The 27,678-nt window shown below is 40.4% G+C and overlaps 1 protein-coding gene across 1 annotated transcript; it reads left to right on the top strand.

The window, feature by feature from the left end:
- Positions 1-222: 222 nt before the first annotated feature.
- tmem218 (transmembrane protein 218) lies at positions 223-20,316 on the top strand. Its single transcript, XM_053645916.1, has 4 exons — positions 223-814; positions 1,012-1,157; positions 6,854-6,956; positions 18,812-20,316. Exons 2-4 carry the CDS (start codon positions 1,045-1,047, stop codon positions 18,944-18,946), a joined length of 351 nt encoding a protein of 116 aa, XP_053501891.1. The 5' UTR covers positions 223-814; positions 1,012-1,044; the 3' UTR covers positions 18,947-20,316.
- The last annotated feature ends 7,362 nt before the right edge of the window (positions 20,317-27,678 follow it).

Here is a 27,678-nt window from a genome sequence, read left to right as displayed (position 1 = left end):
TGCCTTGTGATGGGTTGGCATCCTGTCCAGGATGTCCCCCATCTTGTGCCCCCAGTTCCCTGGGATAGGCTCCAGGCTCCCCGCAACCCTGTGCACGATAAGCGATATAGATGGTTAAAGCTGCGTACAGAAAGCTTCACCAAAGCTTCAATCTTTCATTTTAGGACAAGCTGTTATTGGGAAATAATCAACTTCAAGATGCGTTGGGCCGCATCACACCATCCAGCTGTGGATTATTTTCCTTTACAAGCACTCCCCGTTGTGTTTTCCTCCTTACCGAATAGCCTTTTATTCTGTTTGACTGGTCACTTGATCTGAGTGGGTTTAATCAAAACCTCACAAACATACATAACTATTTCAGTTAGTAATTTGAATATTACATGTTTTAAATCCTACTCTTGAGCCCTTAACCTTCACCCGTATCCTCTCTCAATTCTAAGTTACACTCTTATGCGAAATGAATAAATAAAAATGTAAATATTCACATCACAGATGGTCTCGTGGTCTACTCATACCGTTTATCGACGAGCTGCGAAAAAGTACTACAAGTCCCAGAATTCTTTTGTAGCGAAACGACTACTCTGATTGGCTGGTTTGCGGTAACACAGGAAGTGAAGACGGACAATATGAAGCCGCTTTGTATCTAGGAACAAATATAACTAATATAACGGGCTTTATCTGGCTCGTTGTAAAGGTTTTTTTTTGTTTGTTTTTTGTTTTTTTTTTAACTGACAAATCAAATTCAGCCTAATTTCACCGGCGTCACAGACTAATCTGCTAAAACGGAAGCAGTATTAGCTTGTTTGGCTAACAGGTAAGCAGATATACAGTAAAGGGAAAGTGAGCTTTGACTGAAGCTGATACATATATTATGTAGGTTAAAGTTGAAACGTAGCCAACACAAAAGAGATATCACGTTTTACCTCTGTTCCTTACACCAATGCAAACTAACTAATGTCAAACTAGCAGACTAGGTTTAGTTCTAAATGTTGTGCATTTTCTGTTTGACAGTTTGTTGTGTAATACACGCAGTACAGGTGAGTTATGGGCGGGGCGCTGGTGCTGGGAGTGGGGACAGGTGTCTTCCTCATCGCCCTCATGTGGATAGGCACGCTGGTCCTTAGTCTCATCATGTCCCGTGCTGCTGGTCCAACCAAGTAAGCCCATCATTCACCTCTCTCTCTCACTTGATTTCTCTCTTGATTTCTCTCTTGCTTGTTCTGCAGAGCTGCCAGCCCAAACGTATCCAGCTAACAGCACAATGTGCTAAGAAAGTGACAATGAAGTCAAGTCAAATTGATACACTGTATGGCCAAATGTTTGTGCACACCTGACCATCACACCCATATGTGCTTTTTGAACATCCCATTCCAGATTTAGTCCTCATTTTGCTCTTATAATAACCTCCACTCTTCTGGGAAGGCTTTCCACTGCATTTTGAAGCGTCGCTGTGGGGATTTGTGCTCATTCAGCCCCCAGGGCATTAGTGAGGTCGGGCACTGATGTCGGACAACGAGACTTTGGGTGTTAGGGTTGAGGTCAAGGCTCTTCCGCTCCACACTTGGTAAGCCATAGCTGCGTCCGAAATCGCATACTGTGACAATACCGACTGCCTTCAATTCAGTACCTACTGCTCAGCCGTGGGTACAATACATACGATCAGTATAAGTGGTAAGCATGAATACAATACGAACATACTACGTGGCGCGGATTCCGCGCCAGTCCCTTTGCATTATGGGATAATGCAGTATCCACAGTGTCCAGTGGTTCCATACAGCAGAAGCAGTAGGTCATACGGGTATTTCTCGCCTACTGTTTTATGAATACTGAGAATTTGGACATACTACTCCTTTGTCATACTGCTTTTCAGCTCCTGTGTATTAGGGTAGTAGGGATATTCAGACACAGCCCATGTCTTCATGGAGCTCGCTTTGTGCACAGGGGCATTGTCATGCTGGAACATGTTTGGGCCCCTTGGTTCCCGTGAAAGGAAATTGTACTGCTGCAGCATACAAAGAAATCCTAGAAAGTTGTGTGTTTCCAAATTTGTGGCAACAGTTTAGGGAAAGCTCACGTATGGGTATGAATGTCAGGTGTCCACAACCATTTGGCCATATAGTATATTTACACTGAAATGTACACAATATATTTTTTAGACATTTTAAAATGTTTTTGTAACAACTACAAACTCTTGAGTTTGACTTTTGGATTATGTACTCAATCCTGAAACATGTAAAATGTTAAAGGATTCAGGGGGCATGGTAGCTTAGTGGTTAGCATGTGTGTGCTTGCCCTATGTGTGTGTAGTATGCATGTTTCCTCTGGGTACTCCAGTTTCCTCCTCCAGTCCAAAGACATGCATTGTAGGCTATTTTTCATTTCCAAATTGTCCCTAGTGTGTGAATGGGTGTCTGAGTGTGTGTGCGATTGTGCGAATAATGGGTTGGCACCCCATCCGGGGTGTCCATGCCTCATGCCCCGAGTCCCCTGGGATAGGCTCCAGGCTCCCCGTGACTTTGTGTAGGATAAGCAGTATGGAAAATGGATGAATGTTAAAGGATTCATACATCCTTTTTCAGTGTAAACAAATGTATATTGTAGGCATGTATATACTGGTTTTATAAGATAGTTGCAAAACTATCAACCCAATTAAAATAAATGTGATTAAAATAAGTACAATAAGGGTATAATATTCAAAGTAGAAAACAATGAGTAGTGTAAACAAGAATATTGCACTGAGCTAATATAAGGTATAATGTGACTAAGTGACACTGGGAATGTGGGAATGACAGGGCTAAAAGCCATTTAGGAACCTGCCTGCCTGCAGACAAACTGATCATTAGCTTGTTTGTCTATGACTGAATGCTCTGATAACAATTGCCCGGTGGCAATCTGCAAAAAAAAAGATTGTAAAACCTGTGAAGTTTATAAAGGGCTAAAAGTTATTTAGACCTAGATGGAAAAAGATGAACTACAGTCTCTAACTGTAATTTTGACCAGTAGGGTAGAGATGTCTTATAAAGTGCCCAGTAAATGTACGCACTGTTTAAAAACCTCTTTCACTGTCACTGAGGGAGGCTCACACTGAAATATTAGTGGCATGGCAGTGTATATTGCTTGTACAAGTGTATCAGGCCAGTGACTATAGCTACAAGAAAAAAAAAGTATTTCTGTATATCTCATATTAAATTGTTTCAGAAAATAAAACAAAATCTAACATAAAACAAAGGCAACCTGAGTAAACACAATTTAAAAAAAAATATTTATTAAAGCAAAAAAAGTTATCCAATACCAACTGGGCCTGTGTGAAAATGTTTTTGCTGGCGTAATTACTAATTCCCCAAATCTATGAAACTGCATTCATAATACGATTCAGCTGGACTAGACACAACCAGGCCTAATTACTGCAAACCCTGTTCAATCAAATTAACACTTAAATAGAACTTTTTCAACAGCATGAAGTTGTTAAAAGGTCTTACCTAGTAACTGTTACGCCACGGCCAGCTGAGGGCACTGGCTCGGCTCCGGACGAGTCACGTGACATTGTTTTTGTTCGCTCGCTTCCTGATTGAGCATTTTGTGTTAAGTGACTTTAATTTGCCCCAGGTGTCCATGCTTTGAGTTAATGATGTTCTTTATTTAAATGCCTGGGTGACTGAGCACTTCGCTCAGTATTATACCGTGTCTTTGGTTGATCCTTGTGAGTATTGTTTGGATCAGTAGTTGCGTTTGTTTTCCCATGCCTCGAATGTTCTCGTTTCCCGGTGAAGACCGCGTTTACTTTAACCCTGAGCTTGTGTCTAATAAAGACTGTGACCTGCACCTGCATCCGCCTCCAGTCCCGTTTCGTAACAGTAACACGCTATGCCAAAGTTGAAAGAAATTCCAGAAATGATAAGGAAGGAGGTGATTGAAATAAATCAGTCTGGGAAGGGTTACAAAGCTATTTCAAAGGCTCTGGGACTCCAAAGGACCACAGTGAGAGCCATTATCTCCAAATGGAAAAACTCGGCCCCAGAAGTGGCCCACCTTCCAAAATTCCTTCAAAAGCACAGCAACTGCTCATCCAGCAAGTCAAAAAAGAACCAAGAACAACATTAAACGACATACAGGCCTCTCTTGCATCAATAATGGTCACTGTTCATGACTATGATACTATCAGAAAGACACTGGGCAAAAATGGCATCCATGGAACAGTGGCGAGGTGAAAACCACTGCTAACCCAGAAGAACATTAAGGCTTATCTGAATTTTGCCAAAACACACCTTGATGATCTTCAAACCTTTTGGGAGAACGTTCTGTGGCCTGATGAGTCGAAAGTGGAACTGTTTGGAAGACAGGGGTCCCATTACATCTGCTGTAAACCAAACACAGAATTCCACAAAAAGTTTGTCATACCTACGGTCAAGCATGGTGGTGGAAGTGTGATGGTGTAGGGATGATTTGCTGCTTCAGGACCTGGGCAACTTATAATAATTGAGAGAAACATGAATTCTGCTCTCTACCAGAAAATCCTAAAGGAGAATGTCTGGTCTTCATTCCATAAGCTGAAACTTAAGCGCAACTGGATTATGCAGCAAGACAAGGATCCATAGCATAGGAGTAAGTCTACATTGGGACGGCTCAAAAAAAGAAACATTAAAGTTTTGGAGTGGCCTAGTCAAAGTCCTGACTTGAAACCGATTGAGATGCTGTGGCAGTTCATGCTCGAAATCCCTCCAGTGTGGCTGAACTAAAGTAGTTCTGTAAAGAAGAATGAGCCAAAACTCCACCACAGTTTTGTGAAAGACTGATCTCCAGTTATTGGAAGCATTTGGTTACAGTTATTGCTGCTAAGGGTGGCACAACCAGATTTCAAGTTTAAAGGGGCAGTTAGTTTTTCCACACGGGTGATAGGTGGATTTTTTTTTTTACTTACATTTTTTTATTCAAGAAAAAAAACAAAAAAAAACAAAAAAAAAAACAACTGTATTGTGTTACTCAGGTTGCTTTTGTTTTATGTTGTATTTCATTTGAAGATCTAAAACAATTTAGTACAAGATATACACACAAACAGAAGAAATCAATTCTGTTCAAATACTTTTTCACAGCACTGACGCCATGCCTAATAAACTGGCATCTGAATGCATATTTTTTGTTATACACGTTACACCACAGCACTGCTGAATGCTGAATTCTGATCGGTCAGAAGGTGTTGATTAATTTTCTACAACAGCAGCTCTGACTGTGGTTCCGTCTGCAAGGTTTATAGTCATGTGCTCATTGTAATATTTTAACAACACAGGGAATTGTATGGCAGTCACGACACGTAAACAGATTTAAAAGGTGTCTAATAGTTGATATGGTGGAACTTTTCTGTAAGGAGACATTTATTTAACATATTTGAAAGGAGTCTCCATTGTCAGAGCTTTGTCTGAGGTAAAACTGTAATTTTAAGTTTTCAAACAGAGGCAAGTTGTCACGTATCGTGATGTAACAGAGATAAGGTAGGATGCAAGCGCAGTGTGAACTGTTTTATTGAGAGACACACAGGCAGGTAAATCCAGAACGTGATCCAAAAACGTAATGCAGTAACATGCAAAGTTCAGACGATCGGCAAACAGGCATAAATGAGGCAAGGCAGGAATCAAAGTCGTGGTCACGGGATACAGGGTCGATATACCAAACATGAAACATAAACAACAGCGAGGGACTGGTAGCGGAGAAACCAGCGAGAACTTAACAAACGAACCTAAACATGAAACATGACATGAACTATGACTATGAATCTAAACATGAAACTATGGACTGACTGTGGTTATCTATCGTAAGGACTCTAAATTAATCTACTATAACTCATTCAATATTCCGCGTCATTTGCTGGGAGGCGCGCGGTATATATGCGGAGATAATCAACGTTGTAATGGCTGACGGCTGAGGGCAATTCAGACACATGTGAAACTACAACCAATGAAAGAACGGGGAGGAGACATGACAGAAACATAAACAAATGCACGTGTCGAAATGTCACGATTGTCCACAAGGGAAAAGCAGGTGCTCGCGCACCTGCTCGTGTACGCGCGCTCACATGCTCCACAGCGCGCTGCTTAAAGGGGAACTCGTGACAAAAGTCCTTCGGATGGATGGGTTTGCTGTTTCTCAGTAGCATGACCAGCTGCGTTTTTTTTGGCCTTATTAACGTGACGAGAGAGGCAAAAACAGTGTTAAAGTTATACACTTTATAGCTGTTATAAAATAAGTGATAAAAGGAACTAACTTGTTTCATAAAATTAAATGATGTTCTACAACATTAAACTTAACTATAAACAGATGCACGATGTGTCATTCTTTAATAGAAAAAAATGTGAGTGTTGGCAAGTCGCAGAGGAATTAAACACTACAGGACATCCTGTTATTGGACAGTAATCAACTTTGAGGCAGTAACTCCCTCCAAATTGGGCCACATCACACCACCTCATTGTTAAAAAGTTTCCTATAACAGCAAGCACTGTCATGTTTTATTCCTTATTTATTTGCTTTAAATGAAGCAGAAGGTTGCAGTTGCAGCAGCTGTCACTAGCAGATAACTAAATGTATTCAATATAGCATATGCTGTGAGCATCCTGATGAGCCTCGGCCATTTCAGATGAGCGTTTGCTGGATGTTTTGATCAAACACCTTATGCACTGGATCCAACGTACATAATTTACAAATAATAGAAAGGACATTTAATTCTGTGACCTTTAGGTTTCTTTGTTATTGCAAAATGATATTATATTACATTATGCAGTCAAACTGTGAATTTTTAAGATCTTCTTGCATGTGTTTAAATTTATGAACATATTAAATGAATAATAATCTATTCTTTGATCAGGCTTGGGATCATTCCCTTGGTGCTGTTGGCTCTAACCATCACCTTGATCCTTGTGTTCTTCCCTCGTGCCTCTGAATTACCATCTCCTGTTAAAGAAACACAGGTTAGTATGTTATTTTCATCATTAAGGATGAACTACACACATGCGACCCACCTCACACCCTGTTCTTAGGATAGACTCCAGATCCACCGTGACCCTGACTAGGATAATCTGAAGAATGAATAAATGCACACAGGATTAAAAGCTGCTCTTCCAGCTCACCTGTCAGACCTTTTACAGATCTTTTAACATTTGGGAGTTAGTATCACAAAAATAACCTATAGTTTTTGATTTAAAAGGACACACTGGCAAATAAATAAAAAGATTTAACTATTCATACATTCCTTGAATGGTGATGTTGTAGTCTCAAGAAGGATTTATTTATTGAGGGGATTTATTTATTAAGGTGGCAGTAAAATGATTTTGTGCTATACATCAAAGACATTTGGGTTTCAGTTCAAAAGATGGATATGAGACAAAAGTTTAGGATTTCAGTTTTTATTTGCTGGTATTTACATCTAGATGTGTTAAACAACATAAAAGATAGAACCTTTTGTATCAGACCACACAATTTTTAGGTGAGCAAAACTATAGGAACAGAGAAGTCTTGATGTAAATTAAAGTAGATTACACTTAATATTTGGTTGATTGGGTTTTCTCCTTTCAGTCTCCACTCCAGGAGGTGAAATGCTGCTCAATTGGGTTAAGGTGTGGTGATTGACTTGGCCAGTCTAAAACATTCCACTTTTGTTTGTCCCGTGATAAAGTCCTTTGTTGTGTTGGCGGTGTTTTGTATCATTGTCTTGCTGCATGATGACGTGCCTCCCATTTAGATTTAGATGCATTTCTCCACAAATTTGCAGAGAGAATGTTTCTGTAGACTTCTGAATTCATTCTGCTACTACCATCATGAGTTACATCATCAATAAAGATTACTGAGCCTGTTCCAGAAGCAGCCATGCAAGCCCAAGCCATGACACTACTTCCACTATGCTTGTCTGATGAGTTTTGGATCATGAGCAGATCCTTTTCTTTCTCCAGAATTTAGACTTTCCATCACTTTGGTAGAGGTTAATCTTGGTTCCAAAACTTTTGTGGCTTATCATTGTATTTCTTTGTGGATTCCAATCTGGGCTTCAGATTCTTACTGTTGATGAGTGGAATGCATCTTGTGGTATGGCCTCTATATTTCTGCTCTCATAGTCTTCTTCAAAATGTGTATTGTGATACCTTTTTTAATTACATGAATGTACAGGTGTTCCTAATAAGCAAACACATCCTACAAATCTGACCTTCAGTCTCAGTTTCACTAGAAGGTTCAGTTCATTAAGCATATAGCATGTAGACAGACAATAGCCATAATATGTAATGCTAATGTTATCTGATGTTTGCTAAAATATTAGCTTTATGTTTAACTAAAGGCTTCGTAATGTGCCAGAATGTTTACAGATCATAAGACTAGAGATTATAGTAGAGCAATCATGTTTTGTACCCTTGCATCCATAAAACATCTACAGCTAAAAGAGTCTTTCCCCTTTCGCTCACCATTCTGACATTTTGATTGCTCTCTTCTGCTACAGGGTGAATACAATGGATATTGATTGGCCGTAGACACCTATGTTGTATTCATTTTGTGTCCATCCTGGAAGATGACTGGCTGTCATATAGAACGTTATAAAGCAAAGTTTATCTGGGAGTTTGGAGAACTTTCCCATATCTGTCCCCAAACATTTTTTTTCCAGATATTACACCAGTCAGTAACAAGTTTATGTGAGTCATTCGTTTTTGACCAAAATGCCAAACAGAACCTTATAATGACGAGGACACAATCTGGCAAAACCCCCCATTTGCTATTTTTTTTACAATTAACTTCTTACTATTAGCTTTAGCTAATACATTTAGCATCTACTACAAATTTCAGCTTTGGACTATAATGAATATATTATAATGAGTTATTCCACCAAGTCTGAATCAAAATTAGCAAAATGCTTACGTGAGCTCCCTGCTTTACCCCAGGAACAGAAGTTAAAGTGACCTCTAGAATACACTTTATCTGAGTATTTATCCTGGGAAAATAGTTCACATGTTTTATTAAGCAGCAAAAAGAACTGCAAAGTGACTAGACTAAGATAAATGCGATCTTCATCAGGCTCAGGTATAGTAGGCAGTAAATGCGAAGACAGTAACACTGAATGTAGGAAAGTTTATGAGCCCAGCAATTTGCAAACAATTACAACGGTAATGATTTATGTATTAAAGAACGTCACGTCCTACTTTTTATCTTTTTGTAGTTACATTTAATGTTGTGAAACATCCACAAAACAAGTTATCACTTAAGTTATAGCAGCTATAAACAGTCATTCCTTCACCTTCTCATGAAGTTAATACGACAAATATAATCCAGCTTGTTGCAGAGGAACTGCAGTCAGAAACATAACATACTTATACTTTCCCATGGTGGAAAACTTTAATGAACAGCTTTAGATCTCCAACTGTTTGACACACTGACACTGGGAGACTCCTTCCATACACGCTAAATAAACATCTTCAAGTAGCTTCACCATATTAATGATTACATGTTTTTCTTTGATAAATAACATGTTTTATAAACCTGTGATTTGCTGCTGGAACTATTGTCAGAGATGCTGTTACAGAAAATGAATCAACATCTTCAGACCAATCAGATTTCAGAATTCAGCAGTGCTTTGTTATAAGCTAGATACAGCTATAACATAACTCATTACACCACACAGGCATTGTAAAGAAAAAATAAAGGTGATTTTATTTCATATTATGTACACTAAAGTAAAGCTAGTGTTATAAGTTAAGGATTCCAAAAGATAGTGGGATATGTTTACTTACACCCCAGCACAGCTGATCAGTCCCTCCACGATATTGCGATCTCATAAATGAACGCAAAATCAAGCAAACACCGCAATATTCGGAGGAGCTTGTTATTTTTTAAAATTACCGCAGATTTTGTGCAGATTTGGGCCAAGACACGTCATGGGACAACATCACAACGTGCATTCAACCAAAGTCCTCTTTGGTTCACGTGCATCGAACATGAGTACAGCTAAACAGTCTCATTTACCAACAAACATCACAGCGAAAAACCCTGCAAAACTTGTAAAACGTCATCAGTTTTGTGCAGCTGCAGTTTTGCCAATTTGCCAGTTTTGCCACTACGCAAGTTGCATTGCAAATTCTGAAAGGAAAAAAAACACACTAAATCACATTTTAAAAAACCTTTGTGAAATCCTGTATGGACTGGTTGAACTCTCAGATGATAGTTCCAGCTATAACATGAACAGTAGGTTTATATTAATGTGCATTGTTTCTATAGTAACAGCTCATACACAGAGACTTGTATGGAAGATGCAGCACATGCAGTACTGTAATCTAAGACTAATAACTAATAATATATGGATTTAATAATAAAAATGGTATAATTGTTGATGTGGTGAAGGTTTTTTGTTAGGAGACATTTATTTAACATTTATGCGGCTATACCACAGTGCTGTTGAATTCTCCAGTGTAATTGGTTGGAAGGTGTTGATTCATTTTCTCTAACAGCATGGCTCTAACCGTAGTGCAGCTGTAATCAAACCACCGGTTTTTATGCTCAAAGCCTAATAATAAACTAATTACAAAAAAACATTATTTAACAAACTTTAAGAATGTCAAGAAACTGTTAAGGTCGGTTTCTACTTGATGCAACACTTCAAGCGGCATTGTTCAAAAACTCACCTGTGTATCTTATGTACATCTGGTGGATTAAAAGTGACATTGACTAGATGGCACACCAGAGCCGAAATATCCCTGTATGTCAGGTTTTGTAAAACCATTGTTGATGTGGTGAAATTTTTTTGTTAGGAGACAATGTTATTAATAAATGTTATTTATTTAACATTTATGGAAGGAGTCTCAGATGTCAGTGCTTTGTAACAGTCACTGTGCTTTGCAAAGTTTCCTGATACAAGAAAGTCTTCAAAAGTTTATCATTTGCAGTTATTCTGAAAAAGCTGTGCTTCTTGAGAGAGAGAGAGAAAGAGAGATGCTAGTGAGGGAACAATTGGTTATCTATCGTTGCTATAACACAAGTAATAACAAGAACTAACTTATCTTGCGGATGTTCCACAACCATAATGTGCAGAGTGTCGTTCATTAATAAGGTAAACATTATAATCATTGGAAAACACCATGGTATGAGTGGAATAACACACTCCAGACTCCAGAATGCACATTTTAATGTGTATATGTGCACTAGTATATGGACAGGCTGCAACTACTATCCATTATGTAATCATGTATTATATGGCACTTTTGATGTATGGGATTTATAATGATTAGTTTGGACTGAAGTGGAGATATTTTTACACCCCAAGAGAAGGAAATGTCAGGTTTACAAACCAAGCTTCAGGACTACAATGAAAGGATGCAGGCTAATAGCTCAAAAATGCAAGATGACCTTGTTCCCAATTTACATTTTCTAATTGTCATGCTGCTTGTTTGTGTGTGTGTGTGTGTGTGTGTGTGTGTGTGTGTGTGTTTAACACAAAGACCTGGTATGGTTTATCTCTCTGCAGCAGCAGAGTAGCACAAACAGCCAGCAGCATATCCTCTCAATGTGTTTCTGCCAAAACCTGTGTCCTGTCTGCCAAACTGCCCCTTGCAGTACACACACACACACACACACACACACACACACACACACACACACACAAAATGCCACAGCCACAATTTACATTTTGCCTTTCAGTCTGAGATTAAAACAGAATGGATAAAAAAAAAAAAAAACCTAAACGTTGTTAAAACCCCACAAATCTGACCTTTTTAATGTAATCACTAAGTGTCTTAGCATACAATAGTGTTGTCTCTAAAGTAATCACTCACTGAGTATCAAAAACATACTGTAATATTCATGAAATACCCATCCACGGTGGCTTTCCTTGTTATTACTGTTTATGAGACTAATGATCTGTGTTAATGAAGGACGTGATGATCTCAGATTTAAGCTACATGCAAAAGCAAAGTGAAGTGGTTACAAATGTCAAGGCGCTGATTAAGCTTGTGCTGAAAAGCAGATAACTATTTGCAAGCTCAAAATGAGCTAATTGGCTATTGTTAGTTACTCATGTTTATACCAGAGGGCTGTTGAATTCTCCAGTGTATTTGGTTGGTAGGTGTTGATTCATTTTCTCCAACAGAATGTCTCTGACCGTAGTGTAGCTATAATTCAAATCACAGGTTTATATGCTCTAAGCCTAATAATAAACGAATAAAAACAATATTATTTAACAAATAAGAACGTGTAATCAACGATATTGTGAAGCTCAGAGATGGTTGTTTAACATTTATGGAAGGAGTCTCCAGTGTCAGTTTCAAACAGTTAAGGCCAGTTCATACTGGATGAATGAGTTTGTGTGCACATGAAGAAACAGCAGCAATGAAAGTTGTTCCAACACTCATCTGTGTATATTATGTACATCTTGAGGTTTAAAAGGTACATTTACTACAGTGGTGCTTGAAAGTTTGCGAACCCTTTAGAATTTTCTATATTTCTGCATAAATGTGACCTAAAACATCAGATTTTTACACAAGTGCTTAAAGTTGATAAAGAGAACCCAATTAACCAATGAAACAAAAAATATTATACTTGGTCATTTATTTATGGAGGAAACTGATCCAATATTACATATCTGTGAGTGGTAAAAGTATGTGAACCTTTGCTTTCAGTATCTGGTGTGATCCTCTTGTGCAGCAATAACTGCAGCTAAACATTTCCGGTAACTGCTGATAAGTCCTGCATGTTGGCTTGGAGGAATTTTAGCCCATTCCTCAGTACAGAACAGCTTCAACGCTGGGATGTTGGTGGGTTTCTTCACATGAACTGCTTGCTTCAGGTCCTTCCACAACATTTCTATTGGATTAAGGTCAGGACTTTAACTCAGCCATTCCAAAACATGAACTTTATTCTTCTTAAACCATTCTTTGTAACCTTTTCCAGCCTCATGAGCATCAACAACTGTTTTTCTGAGGTCCTCAAAATCTGTTTTTGTTCATGTTTTTGTACACTTCTACAGATATGTGTTGTGAAGATCAGACTTTGATAGATTTCTGTTCTTTAATTAAACAGGGCACTCACTCACACCTGATTATCATCCCAGTGATTGAAAACACCTGACTCTGATTTCGCCTTCAATAAATAAATTACCAAGTATAATATTTTTGTCTCGTGTTTAATTGGATTCTCTTTATCTACTTTTAGGACTTGTGTGAAAATCTGATGATGTTTTAGGTGATATTTTCCAGATATACAGAAAAATCTAAAGGGTTCACAAACTTTCAAGCACCACTGTAGATGGCACGTCAGAGCCGAAACATCCCCGTCTGTCAGGTTTTGTAAAACTGCCACACTGTAATGTTTAGCGATTTCATGCACAGTGATGTTATTGTTATTGTCAGTGATTGTTGTCATGAGCTGCGTCTCAAAAACCCTTACTGTATATTCAAGAGTATTTACAAATCTAGAAAATCCAGAAGACTGCTATTCAAACTGACCTTTCGGTAGGTTTCAAGGCTACATGAGAGATGTTTAAAATTCAAACACTAACTGTAAGAGTATAAACGGTTAGTGTTTGTACTCAATAATGCTCCAGAATACTATGGAAGTATGCAATTTGAGACATATTAGGTTCTTTATTCAGTTGTGGGCCGTGTCACATGTTATCCTGACCCCACTACAGTGAGGGAAAAAAGTATTTGATCCCCTGCTGATTTTGTACGTTTGCCCACTGACAAAGAAATGATCAGTCTATAATTTTAATGGTAGGTTTATTTGAACAGTGAGAGACAGAATAACAACAAGAAAATCCAGAAAAACACATGTCAAAAATGTTATAAATTGATTTGCATTTTAATGAGGGAAATAAGTATTTGACCCCCTCTCAATCAGAAAGATTTCTGGCTCCCAGGTGTCTTTTATACAGGTAACGAGCTGAGATTAGGAGCACACTCTTAAAGGGAGTACTCCTAATCTCAGTTTGTTACCTGTATAAAAGACACCTGTCCACAGAAGCAATCAATCAATCAGATTCCAAACTCTCCACCATGGCCAAGACCAAAGAGCTCTCCAAGGATGTCAGGGACAAGATTGTAGACCTACACAAGTCTGGAATGGGCTACAAGACCATTGCCAAGCAGTTTGGTGAGAAGGTGACAACAGTTGGTGCGATTATTCGCAAACCGAAGAAACACAAAAGAACTGTCAATCTCCCTCGGTCTGGGGCTCCATGCAAGGTCTCACCTCGTGGAGTTGCAATGATCATGAGAACAGTGAGGAATCAGCCCAGAACTACACGGGAGGATCTTGTCAATGATCTCAAGGCAGCTGGGACCATAGTCACCAAGAAAACAATTGGTAACACACTACGCCGTGAAGGACTGAAATCCTGCAGCGCCCGCAAGGTCCCCCTGCTCAAGAAAGCACATATACATGCCCGTCTGAAGTTTGCCAATGAACATCTGAATGATTCAGAGGACAACTGGGTGAAAGTGTTGTGGTCAGATGAGACCAAAATGGAGCTCTTTGGCATCAACTCAACTCGCCGTGTTTGGAGGAGGAGGAATGCTGCCTATGACCCCAAGAACACCATCCCCACCGTCAAACATGGAGGTGGAAACATTATGCATTGGGGGTGTTTTTCTGCTAAGGGGACAGGACAACTTCACTGCATCAAAGGGACGATGGACGGGGCCATGTACCGTCAAATCTTGGGTGAGAACCTCCTTCCCTCAGCCAGGGCATTGAAAATGTGTCGTGGATGGGTATTCCAGCATGACAATGACCCAAAACACACGGCCAAGGCAAGAAAGGAGTGGCTCAAGAAGAAGCACATTAAGGTCCTGGAGTGGCCTAGCCAGTCTCCAGACCTTAATCCCATAGAAAAGCTGTGGAGGAAGCTGAAGGTTTGAGTTGCCAAACGTCAGCCTCGAAACCTTAATGACTTGGAGAAGATCTGCAAAGAGGAGTGGGACAAAATCCCTCCTGAGATGTGTGCAAACCTGGTGGCCAACTACAAGAAACGTCTGAACTCTGTGATTGCCAACAAGGGTTTTGCCACCAAGTACTAAGTCATGTTTTGCAGAGGGGTCAAATACATATTTCCCTCATTAAAATGCAAATCAATTTCTAACATTTTTGACATGCGTTTTTTCTGGATTTTCTTGTTGTTATTCTGTCTCTCACGGTTCAAATAAATCTACCATTAAAATTATAGACTGATCATTTCTTTGTCAGTGGGCAAACGTACAAAATCAGCAGGGGATCAAATACTTTTTTCCCTCACTGTATTTACATTGGTATTGCATCACGCAGATGCATCACATTTAATTTCTGAGGATGTGCACAAGCGGTGCTTTAAATGACCAAAGGATATGCAAATCAGCCGTCTTGCGTATACAATTAAAAGGAAGTATAACTGAGCCTTTGGAATTAGAGTTAAGGCCTTTCTTTAAGTTTTTTGCTGTGTAAAGTCTTCAGGAAAGAGTACTTTGTGGTTTTGGTTTTTGATAATATGACAGGCTAAATTTTGTATTATTAACTTCAAGAGAGAGTAAAGAAGAGCGTCTGATGCGGGAGTGACAGTTTATAGCTGCTATAATTAAGTGGTAACAGGAACTAACTTGTCTCACACCACAGCATTAAACATAACTATAAAAGATCCAAAGTGTTGTTCATTAATTACTAAAAAAATGCTGTGGTGTAAGAGAAGCAAAACACTTTGGCATGTACGGTGATAGGAAACTAATCAACTTCTGCATGGTAACTGTAACACTGCTTCACATCAGGTTGCATCACACCACCTTGTCTTTGATTAATTTCCTACAATAGACACACTGTCATGCTCTATTGGAATCAGATTCTAGTAGCATACGTATTTACTTATTTACATATCAATTAATTGAACAATTGTCTAATTGGATCAGATACAGTGCCCTCCACTACTTTTGGCACCCTTGGTACAAATTGTCTTTATTGTTTAACCTTTTGATCTTTTTGTTTTTAAAAATCACAAAAGTACTCATATATAACAAATATATTTGAAGTATATTCCCATTAATATTTTTTTTGTTCACCTGGGAGACTAGGAACAGGAAATTGTTCAACCATTGACATAAATATGAGGTAACACATAGGCCAAATTCCCTTAATCATTCATAACAATGGGTAAGACCAAGGAATATTGCTGTGATGTGCGGCAAAAGGTTGTTGAGCTTCACAAAATGGGAAGTGTCTATAAGAAAGTAGCACAAGCATTGAAAATGCCCATTTCCACCATCAGGGCAATAATTAAGAAGTTCCAGTCAACTTGAAATGTTTTGAATCAACCTGGAAGAGGACGTGTGTCTATATTGTCTCAACGCACTGTGAAGAGGATGGTTCGAGTGGCAAAAAAATTCTCCAAGGATCACAGCTGGAGAATTGCAGAAGTTAGTTGCATCTTGGGGTCAGAAAGTCTCCAAAACTACAATCTGAAGTCACCTACGTCACCACAAGCTATTTGGAAGGGTTTCAAGAAAAAAGCCTCTACTCTCATCCAAAAGCAAACTCGAGCGTCTTCAGTTTGCCAGACACTACTGGAACTTCAAATGGGATCGGGTTCTATGGTCAGATGAAACAAAATAGAGCTTTTTGGCAATAAACACCAGAGGTGGTTTTGGCAGACACAGAGAGGTAGCCATATGGACCTCTTGCCCATGGGTAATTATGACGGTGGCTCATTAATGTTTTGGGGCTGTTTTTCTGCCAGAGGACTTGGACATTTTGTTAAGATACATGGCATCATGGACTATCAAATATCAAAAGATATTAAATGAAAACCTGACTGCCTCTGCCAGAAAGCTTAAAGTGGGCTGTGGTTGGATCTTCCAGCAGGACAATGATCCAAAACCTACATCACAATCAACACAAAAAAGATTTACTGACCACAAAATCAAGGTCCTGCCATGGCCATCCCAGTCCCCTGACTTGAAACCCACTGAAAACCTGTGGTGTGAACTGAAGAAGAGTGTCCAACAGCGTGGACCTGTATGGAGGAATGGTCTCAGATCCCTTGCCATGTATTCTCCAACCTCATCAGGTATTATAGGAGACGACTCAGAGCTGTTATCTTGGCAAAGGGAGGTAGCACAAAGTATTGACTAAAAGGGTGCCAATAATTGTTGCACACCTATATTTAACCATTTTTTTTCGCCAATTGTTTGATATCCATGAGAGCAGAGTATTTTTGTGATTTTATTAAGAGATTTATATTAAGAGAAGTGCAAAAGGTTAAACGATAAAGACAATTTTTCACAGCCTTCTTTGCTCATATTTAACAAGGGTGCCGATATTAGTGGAGGGCACTGTATATCACATTTGTCATTTAAATGTTAACATGACCATGGCACAGTCCTGTTTTGATTGAATGATTTGTCCATATGAAGGAATACATATTATTATATACAAAGTGAAAGAATTGTACATTTAAAATTTGAATGAAAACAATAAACAGAAAAAAAATGGTGTTTCTAACTTGTCTGAATAATTTTAATTCAATATGTATACAATTCATGCAATATACAAATATGTGATGCATTGTTACTATTGCCAAAATATCTCTAGCACTGTGTACAGTGTGAGGGACAGCTGTTTACGTAGGTAGACAGGCATGGGACTTTCTGACTAGTATTAGGTGGATTGCTAACCAGCTATTTTATTCAGCTTGATGCAATATCTTATTGTTTAATAACCATAGCTCTGATTTTGTCTCTGAAGGGAGCCCCAAAGGTAGTGCCTGTTAAGATTCCTGTTATGTTAAATGCTACGAAAAGTAAACTTTTGTTTGTTTGTTTGTTCTTACTAGAGAAAATCACGATATCTTGATACGAAAAGCTAATATTGGCACTGCAAACACAAAGAATGCTCTTTTTTCAGTCCTAAGTGCATGTGGAGAGCGAGTCACTTAGGACTGCGAGAGCAGCCTCGCTGTGTGCTCATGTTCTGCTGCCTGTGGTAAAAGTTTGAGCAGATCGTCTGCGTCTCCTGATAAGTGGCGGTCTGTTGTATAAGAAATGCTGGAGCCTTCACTGTTGTACAAAAACATATCACAGTGCCAATTAGGCTGGCCCCAAACAGGATCTGGGCACGGCTCACTCAATGCCGCATTAATAAAACATGGCCACCGCTCCTTGCTTCGCTAGCCGCCTAATTGGCAAATTAGAAAGTGAGATGCGTTAAACGAGAGAACACTGCATTCACTAGAGATGATGCCCTCCCCCATTTGTGCACACACAGACACACACACACACACACACACTGTGAGAGAGACTCCTTCTCGTTCTCTGTCTTTCTCCTTGTCCATGTCTGTCACTCTTTCACACACATTCACTTTCATTTTTTTCTCTTTCTCTCTCACTCTCTTACACACACACTGTTATTAACGCAGCTGAACACCATTAGGGACATGTGGTTCTTTATTTCTTCATTGCCTAGAGCTTTAATTCAACATATACTGCTAAATTTAAACCTAAAAAGATTTCAAATGTAATTATCATAAGCACACTGAAGAGGAAAGTGTTGGTTAGGTTACTATGACAATAGGGCAAGTTTTCTTTCCTTTAGAAGGCTTTTCTGAAAGGTATAATCAGATATGAGCAGGATTCTGAAACACTGATAGTGTATATAGAAATACTTAAGCAAATGGAAAGTACATCTTATAAGAACTGAACCATCTTTTCGCCTCTTCACTTTCACAAAGGAGTTGTGCTGACCTCTAGTGGACAAAACGAGATTGAAATCTACACTTGGATTTTGTCTCGAATAAAGTGCCAATGCTGTCATGGTTATAATGCTCTAATCTGCTTTGTTTCAGATAGTGGACACCTTCTTCATTGGCCGCTATGTGCTCCTGGCGGTAGTGAGTGTGGTCTTCCTGGTGTCTCTATTTATCCTCCTACCCTTCCACTTCCTGGAGCCGGTATACGCCAAGCCCCTGAGAGCCCACTAGACCAGGCCTTGGCACATGCCAGTTCCCTAATGGACCATCCAGCATCAATGACGCTGACTTCAGATGAGAGGTTCCTACAAAGAGGCTCCAGTGTTTTTGTCTGCTGGCCAAATCAGATGTTCTGGCCTCTCTCTGACTGTAAAATAAAAAAGAGGACTATCTCATAGATAGCACTGCTACCATAAAGGCAGAGATGCACTTGATTCACTGTATCTCCAGTTTAATGACTTCAGTAACTGTATTGAATTGAAAAGGCTTTGGACTGATTGGGAAGTTGTTCAAATCCCAACACCACAAGTTGCGTCCTTGAACGAGACTCTTAAACCTCGACTGCTTTGGTGTGTTCTGTCTCAGTTGTACCTCTCTTTGGATAAATGAGAACTGGAAATGTAGCAGTGTTTCTCAATTTTGTACTTGCTGGTTGTATTTTTAAATAATACACTCTTTTTTTGCTGATATCTCTTAACTAAGTGGTGCATGATGTAGTTAAGAACTGATGCCACTCTATTAAATGGTGACCTACTACCCCTTATTGTCCATACAGACAACGCAAACCAGACATTTCATCAGTTCTGCACCATTTTGACATGCTAATTTGGCTCACTAGAAGCGTTCTTTAAAAGACCGTCTCTTTACACAATGTGACAAAAGCGCTAGGAGCAGAATTGTGTGCTTCAGCAGAACGTCAAGCTGCGCAAGTTGATTATTTGGATTGTAACAAGGAAATGCTCTGTGTGGGTTTTTGTTATAAAGTTCAGAAAGCTTTAAGAGGGATGGACATCATTATAGAGCTTAATTCATGTGAATGTTTATGTGTATACTGTGCACACTGAATACATTACCAAGCTTGCTTAGGTCTAGTGTTTGCATCTAATAAAAGACAGTTTGTTTAGACTCTGTAAACAATTTGGTTGGTCCACATCTTTTGAGACACTAACTCAGCCTCCATTCATTCTACATGGTTCTAACCGCCTGAAGCAGTATTGGCAGATTTTCCAGAGATTTTCTTTAGTCGGTAAACAACTCTCGCATCTTCTTAGCGCCTTTAAATGTTATTTACTAACTAACTGGGAATGAGAAATTTAATAAATAAAAGTCCTACTGATTGCACCTTTAAAGGAAAATTGCTATGCACCCCATTATGAAATGTTATTGCAGTTATAATGGAACAGTTTTCAATAGATGTTTTTCAGATCCCCCCACTCAATGAGTTTGTGTTTTTAGAATGAGGGCTCACCAGGAAAATGCTTTTTATACCTACCTAATCATGTCTTCATGTACCATCTTTGCCAGATATCACCCTCTATAACAGACCTGTGCCTATGTGTGACAATGCAGCTGATGGGAAGGGATAGAAATGTAATATTTGATATTTGGCCTCAGTTGTGTGATCTCCCTCATCTCAAGTCTTCACAAGCTGCTTTTTTTTTTAAAAAAAAAAAAAAAGAGAGAAGGAGATCAGGGAGCTGGGAAGGACGTGCAGTGAAATTCCAACCAGTCTGATGAAAGAGAATCTAATGAATCAAATCCAATCCTATTAGTTCCAGCCCACATCTCAACACTGAGGCTTTCTGAGTGCTAATGGATGGATGGATAGATAGATAGATGGAGCAATGGATGGATAGAGAAATAAGGGTATGAATGGAGATCTACATTGATTTGAGAGTTATTCCAACAGAATCATTAAATGAATAATTTAAGAATCATTAAAATATTATTCCTACAATTGATTGCCAGATCAAGACTTCATAATTTGTGTTTGGTGTACACATATCTGTTAACAGCATAGTAATATCAGAAGAAAACACACAATGCTGATCAGCAGTATAACCTCCACCTCTAGTCATTTCAGGTTCTTGCATAGATAATGTTTCTTCTACCATCTTTCTTTCTGTTTCTTTCTCTCTCCACACCTTAAGTCTCAGTTGGTTTTCAAGCTGGTTGTGACTCTCTCCTCTCTCCAGGGAGTGGGAAAATGAGTCGAACAAAGCGAACAGGGCAGCAGCGCTCATTGGGAGTCTGAGCGGGAGCTTTTGTGGTGCAGCCAGCTGGACATACAAAGAGACGTGAGAGAGAGACAGAGAAAAGGAAACTGAGGGAAATGGAGATCCAGGGCTAGAGAGGTGTTAGCCTAGGATGTGGGTGTGGGTACTGGGGTTCGGGGTAGGAGAGTAGAAGTGGGATAGCGAGAGGGATATAGAAAAGGGGAGGGTAAGGTGGGAGGGGGAGAGGAGTTGATGCTCTTTTGTGATCCACTCAAGCAGAACTCCTGCTCCCTCCTCCTTTTGCTTTTGCTCCTGCCCCCTTTTCTTGGCATGTCAGTGACCTTTTAGTCCTAATCCTAACCCTGAGAATCCGTAGCTATGGATCTCACATTGAGGGCTAAGAGAGCAGATCTAGGATACGTTCTTATTATCCTGCTGTATTGAGCAGTTCTGTAAGATACTCTGGATAAGGACATCTGCCAAATGCTGTAAATGTAAAATAAAAAATAAAAAAAAGGTACTTAAGATATGTAATAATAACAACCTAAACAATTACATGATTATTGTTGTTGTTGCTGTTTAAATAATATAATATACAGTATTATTATTAGTAGTAGTAGTAGGAGTAGCAGTAGAAATGTTTACTAAAATGTAACCGTACCCTATTCTTAACCATTTCTATCCTTTTATAAGTGGACTTGTTCAGATAAAATTCTCACTTTTACTCATGAAATTGTGTGGCTTTATCCCAGTGGCTTGATTTTTATATGAATCTCTTAAATGTAAGTCGCTCTGGATAAGGGTCTCTGCCAAATGTCATAAATGTAGCACTAGTAGTAGTAGTAGTAGCTGTATAATGAACCTTTTTCTGTGTCTTATACTGTAGTCCTTGTTTTTATGCTATATCGTAATACTGCTTGTGAGGAAGGGCTTTCTCAGGAATCTCTCAAAAGATAAAGAGTGACAAAACTTCCTCTAATTCATCAGAGTCATTTTATTTCAGAGCTTAGTTGAAGTTTATTGTTAATGTGTACAAGGCCACATTAACAGTAAACACTGCATTGCAAGGGTGGGGAAGGTTTAAGTGCAGAATTCTCAAGCCGAGATTAATTTAGTGGCATTCCTTCACTTAAAGCTGAAGGCATGGGCATGTAATGGTTACCCAGGCAATGGCTGATGTATTTTTGGCAATACAAGTGTGGATTTTCTCACTGCCTCTCAGTCCTGCACCATTACTCCTTTTGTGTGAGGCCTTGAGGTGCTGTCACAGCCTCATGCACCTCCCATCTTCAACCCCAAATTCTTTCTATCTTTCTCCCTCTCTTTCCACAGAGGGGATTATCTCAAAGGCCCAACTCCTGGCCTTGTTTGATGGGTCAGTGCAGGCAGCTACAGTATAGACCCTCTCTGCCCAGTCCTGATGTCCTGAGGTGGCTTGAAGCGTGGCGTTTGACATTTTTAACAGGGATGTGGTGCTCCGTGTAGAGCTGAATGAAAGGGTCTCCATGGTTGAGGCAATGGTAGGTGTTGTCAATGTAGAAATTGTGGTTAATGCAAAAATATTTGAATAGAAAGCCATGTTCTATTAGTTTAAGTGGACTTGTTCAGATAAAAAAAAAATAATTTACTCATGTAATTGTGTGGCTTTTCCCAGTGGCTTGATTTTTCTTAAATGAACTGCAGTTTCTCAGTCTGTGATCTGATACATTCTTAGAAATAAATGTAAAAAAAAAAAAAAAAAAGTTTCAATCTAGCACCATTGTCATGTAAGGAAGTTGAGGACAGATGCAAATGCAGATAAGAGTTTTACTATAGGAGATATAAGCAGACAAATCCAAATCATGAAACAATAGCATGGTCAAAACAGGCAAATGATCAGGTGATCAGCAAACAGGATAAACTAGACAAGACTCAAATAATGAGGACGAGAACCAGATCAAAACCATGAAACATAAAGGCTTGGTACACGAAAGAGACTATGGCAACTAAGCGTAATACTTCGCAAAGTCATTGTGTTGAAACAGTCTCTATATACTGTGGGGTGAGTGTGTGTGAGATTGGTAACAGGTGTGTGATTAGAACTCCGGAGAAGGTGAACATGTGCATGTGTGGGAAGTGTAGTCCTCTTCAGCAATGTTTGTAGTTCGTGGTGCATCCTGAGAAATGGAGTCACTGGTTTGCTGTGATATGACAGAACCCTACACCCCCCGCCGCCCCCCCCCGCAAGGGCGCTTCACCCAAAGTGCCAAAATACACTCCCTCCACCGGCGGCAGTGCAATGTCTGTAGAGAAGCCTGGCATTGTGAATTCCGAGGCAGAGTAGGGAAGCAAAGCAGACTCTTGGCTGCAACGGGAGGTGGAGAAACTTGCTCAGCTGAACAAGAAGGTTGAGTGGCATCCTCAGCTGTATAGGGATGCTGAGCGGTGTCCTCAGTCCCGCAGAGAGGCTGCGTGTCATTCTCCATTGACTTTGCAGGCTGAACTAGGTTGGCTGTGTCAGCAGACTCAGGTGTACGCAGAGCTTGGTTGGCCATGTCGTCAGTCTCAAGCATGAGCATAACTTGGTTGGTCGTGATGTCGACTTCAGGCCTGAGCAGAACTTGGCTGGTTGTGACGTCGGCTTCAGGTGTGAGCAGAACTTGGTTGGCCGTGTCATCAGTCTTGAGCATGAGCATAACTTCGTTGGTCGTGATGTCCGCGTGACGTCCGCTTCAGGCGTGAGCATACCTTCGTTGGCCGTGACGTTGACTTCAGGCGTGAGCAGAACTTGGTTGGCCGTGATGTTGGCTACAGGCGTGAGCAGAACTTGGTTGGCCGTGACGTCGTCTTAAGGCGTGAGCAGAACTTGGTTGGCCATGACGTTGGCTTCAGGCATGAGCAGAACTTGGTTTTCCGTCTCAGCAGACTTGGGTGTGAGCAGAACTTGGTTGTCTGTGTCAGCAGACTGGGGAGTGAGCAGAACTTGGTTGTCTGTGTCAGCAGACTCGGGCGTGAGCAGAACTTGGTTGTCCATGTCAGCGACCATGGACAGGAACTTGGCGTGGAAGGTCACTTTGTCGACCTTGGACAGGAACTTGGCTTGAGAGGCCATCTCTTCGACCTCGGACAGAAACTTGGCTTGGGAGACCGTCTCTTCGAACTCAGACAGGAACTTGGCTTGAGAGGCCGTCTCTTCAACCTCAGACAGGAACTTGGCTTGAGAGGCCGTCTCTTCGACCTCAGACTGGAGCCTGACTTTATGCTGGAACTCTGGAGATGAGACAACCTCATAGGTCTCATGCTGGGGCTCTGGGGAGAAGGTCACCATGTTGACCTCCGACTGAGGCTCTAGAGTTGAGACTACCTTGTGGGTCTCAAGCTGGAGCTCTGGGGAGGAGGTTGCCACGTTGACCTCCAACTGGGGCTCTGGAGCTGAGGTCGCCATGTTGATCTTCGGCTGGAGTTTGGCGGGTGAGCCCACCTCGTGGGTCTCAGGTTGGAGCTCTGGAGATGAGGTCGTCATGTTGACCTCTGGCTGGAGATCTGCAGGTGAGACCACCTTGTGGGTCTCAGGTTGGAGCTCTGGTGATGAGGTCACCACGAAGACCTCTGACTGGAGCTCTCTGGGTGAGACCACCTTGTGAGTCTCAGGTTGGAGCTCTGCTCTTGCTCTCTTGTGGAGCCGTTTGTTGGCATGCCATCTGCCCTTGAACCATTCCTGTGAGCAGAAATATGATCCGGGTATCCCAAGATTACTGCATATATGACACTGTAGGGTGGCTTCTTTATGGCAGCCCTCAGTCTTGCATGCCTGTATCACCCTTACTGCTGCCCTGTCGGCCTGGTGCTGGAGCTGAACTCTGGAGGCGGCCCTGTCGATCCACTCATAAAAGGTGTGGAATGGCAAGTCAGGCTTGCTCGTCACACTGGCTCCCCTCAAAAGTTGATCCAGGTTGTAGCTCTGCCCTGGACACCCAAACTCCTTCATAAATAGTTCCGCAAACTGAGTTACCTTGTTGAGGGCACTTGACCCTGTACTGGCCAGATGCTTTACCCAGTCACAGGCTGGGCCATAAAAGCCAGGACACAATGAACCCGAGCCACTGCCTCTTGTCTGGCTTGGGGTTCACCTAACTCGAAAAGTATGTTTGGCAGTGGAACATGAACTGCCTTGGGTAGCCGCCCAGTCCATAATTCGGGTCTGGGAGTTCTATGTCCATCCACTGGGGAAACTGGACTGACATGAATGGTGGCCAGACATTCCTATGTACACTGGTGTGATGCTCCCGTCGCTCTCCTGCTTCATCCATAGTAGGCAAAGTATTCCGTCACATAATGAGGTTGTGCATGGATACAAATGCAGATAAGAGTTTTATTATAGGAGATATAGGCAGACGAATCCAAATCATGAAACAATAGCGTGGTCAAAACAGGCAAATGGTCAGGCGATCAGCAAACATGATAAACTAGACAAAGACAAGACTCAAATAGAAAACCAGATCAAAACCATGAAACATAAAGCTAGGAATAAAGGCTTGGTACATGACAGAGACTATGGCAACTGAGCGTAATACTTCGCAAAGTCTCTATATACTGTGGGGTGAGTGTGTGTGAGATTGGTAACAGGTGTATGATTAGAACTCTGGAGAAGGTGAACGTGTGCATGTGTCAGAAGCGTAGTCCTCTTCAGCCATGTTTGTAGTTTGTGGTGCATCCTGGGAAATGGAGTCACTGGTTTGCTGTGATATGACAACCATACATTTATTTTGTTTGTCCCTCTGGACGACTCATAGAAGTTTTCTGTATGAGAGATGGTCAAAAGAAAATCTTTTAAATTATAATATATTTATTACATATATAGAAATATTTTAGCATCATTTTACTACAGATTTACTACATAATCTATTTGTCATTCGATACAAGTGTTCCAGTGCTTAAAAAGTGTCTGGATTCCGCTAGAAAAAATTCTTCCAGTTGCAAGGGCTTTCCACCCAGTACTCCTGTAATGGTCCCAAAACATGGAAATCACTCAGAGTAAGATATGAAGAGTATGATGGATGTGGAAGACACATTGCAATGTGCAGTGTGATGTGCTGCAACAAAACACCAGTATGCAAAGGTCCAGGCCATTTTGGCTGGGTTGAGCAGTTCATAACCAATTTAGCGGAGTTTTTTTGTTATTGTTGCGGCCAAGAATGCTTGATTTTGCTGTGTCTTTTTTAAAAATTTGCAATGCAATATGTAGTTTTTTGTGCTTTTTTGTGGAAAAATACTTGAATCGGTGGAATTGGAATTGCAGAAATGTCTTTTGCAGTGATGTTTTTTGGAAATGAGACCTTTTAGCCGTACTCGTGTTCGACACACATGAATCGACAAGGGATTTGGCAGAATGCGTGTTTTGATGATGTCACATGATGCATCTTGACCCAACTCTGCGGTAATATTGAAAAATTTGAAAAAGCTACTGCTAATATTGTGGCATTTCCTTGATTTTACATTAAGTTCTGCAATCACAAAATCTGAAAAAACCTGGAGGGACTGATTGAGGGTCATAGATAATTCCTTATGAGATCCGAATGTATAGCACTGGTGACAGTGGTACCCAGTTAATTTATGTTGCAGTTTTCAGGTTTTTATTTGACTCACACTTGTAGAATCTTGCCCTTTAGAAAGCTAGCACCATTAACCAACTACAACTTGAGGAGAGTGTATTGTTCAGAACTTCGATATACTGTATATTGTAATGTTATTTCATTCTTTGCTCATACAATGTATGAGCTCAAGGTTCATAATTTCCACATGTACAGGCCAATCAAAGTATAATATCTGTATACACCTATGGTTCACAGCAAGATGTGTGGGGTCTCCAGCCTAAAATTAGTTAGGAAGTTGTGTGGTTTCAGCCCAGAACAGGTCAGGTCTGTTGCCCAGCATGGTCCTTGTGTTCACAGTGAAGCGAATCAGCGAGCCTGGAGAGAGTGACACTGGGTCTGTCTATATGAGACTAATCGCTTTCTCCCTTCTGTTTGATTCTGACCACTCAGCCACGATGATGTTTGAACCCCATACTGTGTGAACAGGCAAGAACAAATTTCTCCTGGCTCTTTGTGCCAAGGGCAAACTCTTTCAAAACTGTTTTGCCACTGATGGGGGTGGCAGGAAAAAAATGCCTCCTTTATGCCTTTTTTCAAGCACGTCTTTCTCTCAGAAATCAAAAGCCACAACATTCCTGCTGTCAGGTTAATTGATATGTTTGGGGTGAAAATTAAATGGTATTCACTTATGGTGAAACAACGTCTACTTAACAGGTGAAAATGTTCCAGTTGTATTAGCGATTTTGATTGCTCAGCTCAACGTTTTCATTGCCCTGAGAAGATAAAAGGCGAGTTTGAGATCGAAAAATAGTCTGGAAACTCTGAATGGGTCACAACAAAAGGGGTGCCTTTCAGACTAGACAAGCCACTAAAGCCATTTGGGAAGGTCAGTTTTGTTTGAAAACACTCCCTCTTGGCCTCTCTATGGCTTTTCTGAGTAAGTGGTAAGCCCTCAGAACGAAGTAACAGGAGTGTGTCAACTTGCTCAAGATGAAGGGTATGGGCATGATGCATTTTTCTGGCCATTTGATGTTTTGAGAGAGAAAGAATGTTTGTTGTAGATTTGTCACTTGATTTTGACACATGATTAATGAAAATGATGCTCATCAGTAAAGGGCCCATCCTCCCTCTTTTGCTTTGCATCGCCTATCATACCCCCTCCCATCCCCTTCTG

This window comes from Ictalurus furcatus, chromosome 16 (assembly GCF_023375685.1).
Source record: "Ictalurus furcatus strain D&B chromosome 16, Billie_1.0, whole genome shotgun sequence".
In the NCBI taxonomy this organism is placed as follows: Eukaryota; Metazoa; Chordata; class Actinopteri; order Siluriformes; family Ictaluridae; genus Ictalurus; species Ictalurus furcatus.
This window is presented reverse-complemented; position numbering and strand designations above follow the sequence as displayed.